Here is a 7798-nt window from a genome sequence, read left to right as displayed (position 1 = left end):
AATGCTTATTTGAAGTCTTATAACCCTATTATATCACCAATGCCCAGCATAGATCAATGGCAAAGACATGATCCTAACCCATTGTTGCCTCCTTTATATAAGAAGCAAGTTGGGAGACCTAAAAAGAAACGTGTCAGAGAGCAAGGAGAGCCACCAACTGCAACATCAAGAAATAGACTGAGAAAATGGGTTTATGACAGATTCAAATGCAGCAAATGTGGCCAGGACGGACACAATAAGAAAACATGTGGGACCTCTAGCACAAATGCAGCTACCAAACAGGTATAAAATTCCTTTGCATATTTCATTCCAATATAAAAAGGTATAAACAGGTGGGACCTTATATATAATTCATAATAATGTTGAGATTTTATTTGCAGCTTCAAATTGGCCGAAAAGACCCCAAAGATAAGCCAATTAGGCAAAGGAAACAAAAGTTAAAGGTTCTTTCACTTTCATATGTCATTTTCTATGGTCAAAATATGATATCATTTTCTTTGGCGTTTTACTAGTGTAGTAATATGTTTAGGTGGCAAGAGGAGGCCATAACAGGATAACAACTGCACAATCTCATGCATCGGTACCAACAGTGGGTTCACAGCCTCCTCTTTCACAACCTTCTTCATCAAACTAAGGCACGACACCAACCCAGCAAAAAAGACTTAAGTCTCCAGCAAAAAGAGGAAGACCATGGAGAGTTTGAGTTAGGACTTGAAAGTTCATTTTGATATATTTATGGGAAGTTCATTTTGATGTATTGTGTGGGAAGTTCATTTCGATGTATTGTGTTAGGATTTGGGAAGTTCATTTTGATATATTGTGTTAGGACTGGTTTTTTGAGTACTGATGTGGTGCACTGGTTTTTTGAGTACTGATGTGGTGCACTGGTTTTTTGAGTACTGATGTGGTTCAATACTTTTTTGAAGACTCTGTATTTGATGTGCCATTGATAATGAATTTGCAGGACTTATATTTTTCATATTGATCCATGAGTTTGGTCTTTCTCTGCAGTTCTCCATTGGTCTTGCTCTTGAGCATGGTTTGTTTCAATTTCTTCAAAAGTTTACTTTTTAAGATTGGTTATATATTACAGGGGCGCCAAACTAGAAGGACCATGAGGAAATAGAGGGAAAGGGTTCTGACAGTTGAGTTTGGTTGAAGGTTGAGTGGAAAAGATGAGATTATCATTTCAAAAGCAAGCTGAGCACATGAATTTAACGTCAGTTTTGACAGAAACTGACAGAATGACCATTTTGATGGGTAAATGATAACCTGAAGGACTATTAGTGTCACAAAAAAACTTGAAGGACGATTTGTGATAATTTTATAAACCTGAAGGACCATTTGTGATAAAAAGCCTTTTTTAAAAAGTATTCAATCCACATTTATTACATGCAATAATTCCATAAAATTATTGTTAGCTTTTGACGCCAGCCATATGACATTTCTGTATAAGTTCCTCCAATCACACGCGTTTCCGTCCAAAAATCCCTCACAACCTTTTCAGAGATACAATCTTACTCTACCTTTCTAACCCAAACTAAGCATTCCGTTCTCAGTTTTGAGCAACACTGAAAGAAAATATGGCTGCAGAGTTTCTTACTTTTGGTGCTGAGGGAATTCTGACGAGGGTGGCTTCACTTGCAGAGCAAGAACTCAGTCTTCTCTGGGGATTCAAAGGAGAGCTAACAACTCTACGAGACTCATTATTCAAGTTGGAAGCTATGCTCAGAGATGCACAACATTTACAAGTTCGGGGTGAGAGGGTGGAGATGTGGGTGAAGGATCTGGAAGGCATAGCTCATGAAGCTGATGATGTGTTGGATGAATATGAATATGAACTTCTCCGGCGGAAAGTGGAGATCCAAAACCAGATCAAGAAAAAGGTGCTCAACTTCTTTTCACGCCACAATCCCATTGCATTTCGTCGCAAAATGGCACATAAAATTAAAAACATCAATGCATCTTTGGCAAACCTGAAGAATGAGGCAGCTAGTATAGGACTGGTTGATAGGTCAACATTGGTCAATGCAACATCTCATGATATTGGAGGACTTGACAGGGAAACCGTCTCAAACTTTGATCAAGATGAAAAGTACATTGTTGGAAGGAAGGAGGTTGCGTCGGACATAGTTACAACCCTGATCAACTCTGGCAAGAACCAAGAGAATTGTCTTTCTGTTATGGCCATTGTGGGGATGGGAGGCTTGGGCAAGACAACTTTGGCTAAATCCGTATATAATAATCCTGAGATAGGTAGACACTTCGATCAAAAAATATGGGTATGTGTATCTGCTCCTTTTGAAGTCAAAAAGATTTTAAGCGAGATCTTGGAATGTCTTAAACCAGAGAAAGCTGGGATAAAGGGTAAAGCAACAATATGTGAAAACCTGCAAGAAGATTTGAAAGGGAAGACATATCTTCTCGTGCTTGACGATGTTTGGAACGACGATCGTAACAAATGGGACGATTTGATGAGTTGCTTGTTGAATGCTACAAGCACTAAAGCAAGCAAAATCCTTGTCACTACTCGCAATGTGAGTGTTTCATCAATTGTACAAACACTTCCTACATGTGTTCTGGGAAAATTATCGGAGGATGAATGCTGGTGCATATTGAAGTATAAAGCGTTTCTAGATACGAGTGTTGTTTTGACTGAAGATCAAGAGAGAATCGGAAGGGAGATTGCCAAAACGTGTGCAGGTGTACCATTAGTGGCAAAGGTATGTGTTGAAGTACTTTTTGCATGCATTCTTCTTGTTCTTTTCTGTTCTTCATTTATAAACCTCTAACCCACAAGAGCTTGGTGGTACGCCGGGGTGGTTGGGTGGGATTTTTGGTCGGGGAGGTTAGGTGGGGATGGATTGAGGATGGGCTTGGATGGGGTTGTGGCTGAAGGGTTTGGTTGGGGGTAGTGCCTGATTTTGTTGGGGGTTTTTTCTTTAATCTAATTAGATTTAGGGGGTGTGATTGCAATAAATGAAACATGTGGCTCTAGCTGTAATTATGCTAAAATTCAGGGGTTCTAAGTAAAATTTCATGATTTATGCATGCATTAGTATTAGATCTATATCATTTTTTTTCTTTTGTATATGGAACAAATATATTGAAATTTTATGGTAGCTTTATATTAATTATGTACTAAACTGACCTAATAGGAATACTGATTGCATATGCTGAGAATATATTAAGTGAGGGGTGCATGATGACTATTTTAAGGATCCGTTTTATAATGTTATTATTGTTAATTTACTTCATTATCATTTAATACAAATTCAAACTCATGTACACTAGGTTTTGGGAAATATGATGCGTTCTCAAGATATTGATGGATGGCGGTCAATTCTAGAAAGTAGAATATGGGATTTACCAGAAGGAGAAGAAAGAATCTTGTCAGTTTTGAAGTTGAGTTTTGATAAATTGAAATCACCATATTTGAAACAATGTTTTGCATATTGCTCAATGTTTGTCAAAGATTTCGAAATTGAAAAGGATGACTTGATCCAACTTTGGATGGCTCAAGGATTGCTTTACCCTTCTCCTCCCAACAGACGTAATCTAGAGATGGAGGATATAGGAAATGAATATTTTAATATTCTATTGAACAACTCTTTCTTTCAAGACGTTGAAAAGGATTGGTATGGTAATATTACAAGTTGCAAAATGCACGACCTTGTGCATGATCTCGCAGAACTTGTGTCAAAAACGAAGAGTAATGACTCCAATGAGACTCGACATATGGCACATATTCCTACCTCAGTGCTACAAGGAGTTCTAGAAAGAGGTGCTCATAAATTGCGCTCACTTTTCTTGAATGTAGAAGTTCTTGGTGATTTCTTACTGAACTTTAGAGGTTTGCGTGTCTTAAAATTATATGAAGCTGATATTGAGGAGTTGCCAATTGCTATTGGAAAGCTGAAACACTTGAGATATCTGGATGTTTCCTATACAAAGATCAAAGCACTCCCCAAATCCATTGGAAAGCTTTATAATCTACAAACATTAAGAATGGAAGGGGGCAACCTTGAAGAGTTTCCAAAAGAACTGCAAAATTTGATAAACTTGAGACATATTTATTTTTATCCGCATGGTATGAAATTTCCCGCAGGGATGGGGCGATTGACCAATCTCCGAACATTACAATATTTCACGGTGGGTAAGGAGACAGGTCGTGGAATAGAGGAGCTGGCTAGGTTAAACCTGTTAAAAGGCCTATTATGTATCTATAATCTAGAGCGCGTGAGGGATGGAGAAGAAGCCATGAAAGCAAAATTAGTGAAGAAGACAAACATAAGCAAGTTAAAGTTTCAGTGGGCAGGGGATAGGTCAAGCATAACCAATGATGAAGAGGTACTAGAAGGCCTTCAACCACACCCTAGTAAACTAGAATTTTTAGAATTTTTCAACTTCATGGGCGATAAATGTCCATCATGGATCATGAGTAGTTCGTTTCCTGTATTGAAAAGGTTAAAGATTTACAATGCTAGGAACCTAACTGAATGGCTAGAAAGTGGGATAGTGGTCTTTCCTTGCCTCGAGGAGCTGGTTTTGAGAATTGTGATAAATTGAGAAGTGCTCCTAGCCATTTCCCATCTCTCAAGACGTTGAAGATACATTCCATGGGTAGCGGCATGCCAATAGCAAACATAAGCAATAAGCTGACCACTCTTACTTCGCTCACAATAAGGAAGATAAGCGGACTTGTTTCTCTGCCAGAAGGGATGCTAAAAAACAACAAGAATCTTACATACTTGGGGATAGGAGATTGTCAAGAGCTAACTCGTATTGCTTCTCCTGATGTAGTTTGCTCTTGCGCACTTCTTGAGTCAGTGCGTATTTCCAATTGTCCTATTCTTGCTTATTTGCCGGATGGGCTACTCACAACATCTCTTAAGAAACTGGTTGTACAAAATTGCAATGGTATACAGTTGCTTCCAGTTACACAGGCCCTCCCATCCCTCTGCAAATTAGAGATTACAGGCTGTCAGGAGTTGTCAAGTCTACCGAGTGGGTTAGATTATTATATCTCTCTTCAGGAGTTGGCAATATCAAATTGTGATATGCTAACATCCGTTTTGATTCACAGCCCCCCATCACTCCGGAAGTTGTCTATATTTTGTTGCAACAGGAAACCAGAGTCTGTTCCAAGTTTACTCGACTTCACATGCCTTCGTGAATTGATAATTGCAGATTCCCCCGGATTGACAAGTTTGCCAATAAGGCTAGAATCCTGTTCTTCTCTTGAGGTGTTGAAAATAAGCAAGTTGCCGAATGTAGAATCTATTCCAAGTTTAGACAACCTCACAAACCTCCATGAATTGAAGATATTTTGTTGCGATGGATTGAAAAGTCTACCCAATGGGTTAGCAATAACATCCTGCCTCACCCACTTGAAGACATTGGAAATCGGTGGCTTTTGGAAGGAGCTTGATTCATTCCCTGCTTTTCAGGTTACATCACAACTTGAAACATTGAAGTTATGGGGTTGGCCTAAGCTCAAGTCTCTGCCCGAACAAATTCAACACTTGACTTCTCTAACATGTCTCGAAGTGGAATCTTTTGACGGAATGGAGGCTCTTCCAGAGTGGTTGAGAAACCTTACATCTCTTAAGTACTTGGATATACGTGGTTGCAAGAATATGATGTATCTACCTACACTAGAAGCTATGCAATGTCTCACCAAATTAAAACGCATATTCATTTTGGCTTGTCCCCTTCTAAAAGAGAGATGCAACAAGGAGAACGGCTCAGAGTGGCCCAAGATTTCTCATATTCCACTAATAGAGGGTATGTTTTTCCTTTTCCTTTTATTGTTTTTGGCTCTTAAATCAATTGTACATTTAACTTAATTATTTGTTATGTTTCTTTTTTCTTCTTTTTTTCATAACATACAGTGAATGTTATGACATAATGATCCTAATTCTTTCCCCGTTACGACATAATGATTTCTAATATTTATGTTTAAATCTCTAGTTGACCTCATACCGTTTAGCTACCGGATTCAATAGTCTGAGAAAGTATCATCCTGAAATGCGAAATAGTTGAAAGTGGTGTGAATTGTTGTTGAGAAAATGATCCTCAACTCAAGTTAGTGAGTGACTCTGCTTCTAAAGGTATCATTCTTTTTTCATTCTCTAAAAAGAATAGAACTCTTTTTTCCCATATATCACATTTTCTTTTGCTCTGGCATTCAACTCAAGTCAGTTGCTTTTTCCCTTTAGACAAGTGTTGGTGTGGAGAGTTGATTGAAGAAAAGGTGTCCCTTCCCCACAGCCTACAGCCTACAGCCTACAGCCTACAGGTGTGGAATTCATATTATTATGTCGTTGTATTTATAATTAGTATTTGATACAAGCAACTCCCTAGCCTCTGTTGTTCTTTTTTCTCATAAGTTTACTCTCTGTCTATGATGTTGCTTCTGCAGGTAGGGTCTATTGTTATTTTGGCATAATTTGGAGGTGGGTTTTTCATTTGTTACCTGAAGGAGCATTTTTTGTAATGGGAGCAAACAGAGTCTAGGTACTTTCCACCAGATGGTTTTCTGTGTTGAAGATGATGCTCATATATTATATTAGGGTGCAGTAATTCATGAGAACTGCTTTTTTTGTTCTTGTTTTTCTTTCAATTTATTATTTAATTCTAGATCCTCTCCCTTTCTAACAGCTTTATAGGATTGATTCTTTCTAGAAAAAGTAAGGTTGTTGGTTGCTCTTGTGTTGTGAAGGTATTCAAAAGCTCTCCAATTTCTACAGGTATACGTTCCACTCTGTATTTTTAAATTTTAAGGAAAAAGAATACACAAATTTGTTTCCTCTTTAGGCTTGCTGTTATGGAACATCTTTTACGTATGTGAAATTCAGGCCCGATCAAAGAAACAGATCACCGGTCCACTATGACTAACACTAATTTTTAAGGAACCTATAAAGCCTAATAAGTGTGGAATTTTCATATTAGTAATGGAAACATTCATTATATATTGTATTTTAATTTGTCAAATTCTGTGTCCAAAGAAAACTAAAAATTTATTTAAAATTTAACATGGGTGTGAGCTTCCTAACATTTAAAGCACCAAGCCCAACAACCCAAGAACCAGCATCCTATCCCATTGCTCCACTCTCTTTCCCTTTTTTTGGCTGCTGATTTTCGCACTCCCTTTTTGTCCACTTCAATTTTGTTTTTTTAAAAGTGTAAATCCAAGAATCAGCATCCAAGTGAACAAAAGAGAAGTGGAAAAATCAACTCTTTTTATTCTTATTTTTAATTTTTTACGTATTTCGTATTTATGTTACACATCAGATTGCTAAGAATTTCTTGTTTTAGAATGTGCAACTCAAGTAAACTGCTATGCAACAAAATCAGAAGCTTTTTTATTTTGTTTTAAGCTAGACAAAATTTGTGACGTTTTAGATTAATCACACACCCCATTGATTTGGACATAATGTGGTATTAATAACAGGGGGTCGTCTTTTCTTATCAGTAGATTAATCACATACCCCATTGATTTGGACATAATGTGGTATCAGTTTTTGGGGGAAAAAAAAAAAATGCTTTTCAATTATATCAATTATATGCTTTTCTTATCAGCTTAATCTGTTTCATTTTCTCTTATCCAATGAGATTAGATTGGCATCTGAACAAGTAGAACCTGTTAAGGACCTCCACAAGTTGCACCAATGGATTGAAAATCAAGGCTTGATACAGACTGCAGGGACAAATGCTCCAAGGCCAAATGGTGGAGCTCTTGAATTTTTTTGAATTTGTTGTTGTTGGAGATGAATGTGATGGAGCGAAACCATTT

The 7798-nt window shown here is 37.5% G+C and overlaps 2 protein-coding genes across 6 annotated transcripts; both read left to right on the top strand.

Moving 5' to 3' along the window:
• Positions 1–1443: 1443 nt before the first annotated feature.
• LOC117617948 (putative disease resistance protein RGA3) lies at positions 1444–7796 on the top strand. 5 transcript variants are annotated; one of them, XM_034347586.1, is made up of 6 exons: positions 1444–2723; positions 3295–5787; positions 5974–6113; positions 6227–6301; positions 6664–6752; positions 7623–7796. In XM_034347586.1, exons 1-2 carry the CDS (start codon positions 1584–1586, stop codon positions 4567–4569), a joined length of 2415 nt encoding a protein of 804 aa, XP_034203477.1. In that variant the 5' UTR covers positions 1444–1583; the 3' UTR covers positions 4570–5787; positions 5974–6113; positions 6227–6301; positions 6664–6752; positions 7623–7796. The 5 variants fall into 5 exon arrangements, with proteins under 5 accessions (XP_034203477.1, XP_034203479.1, XP_034203475.1 ...); XM_034347588.1 differs by having other exon boundaries at positions 6222–6301; XM_034347584.1 differs by lacking the exons at positions 6664–6752; positions 7623–7796 and adding an exon at positions 6425–6519 and having other exon boundaries at positions 5993–6113.
• On the top strand, positions 4620–7755 carry LOC117618158 (putative disease resistance protein At4g19050). The gene is made up of 3 exons (XM_034347768.1): positions 4620–5787; positions 6222–6301; positions 7585–7755. The coding sequence occupies exons 1-3, from the start codon at positions 4620–4622 to the stop codon at positions 7753–7755; spliced, it is 1419 nt and encodes a 472-aa protein (XP_034203659.1).
• Positions 7797–7798: the final 2 nt, after the last annotated feature.

This window comes from Prunus dulcis, chromosome 2, assembly GCF_902201215.1.
Source record: "Prunus dulcis chromosome 2, ALMONDv2, whole genome shotgun sequence".
Lineage (NCBI taxonomy): Eukaryota > Viridiplantae > Streptophyta > Magnoliopsida > Rosales > Rosaceae > Prunus > Prunus dulcis.
Note: the sequence above shows the minus strand (reverse complement) of the source record. Positions and strands in the feature narration are given on the sequence as shown.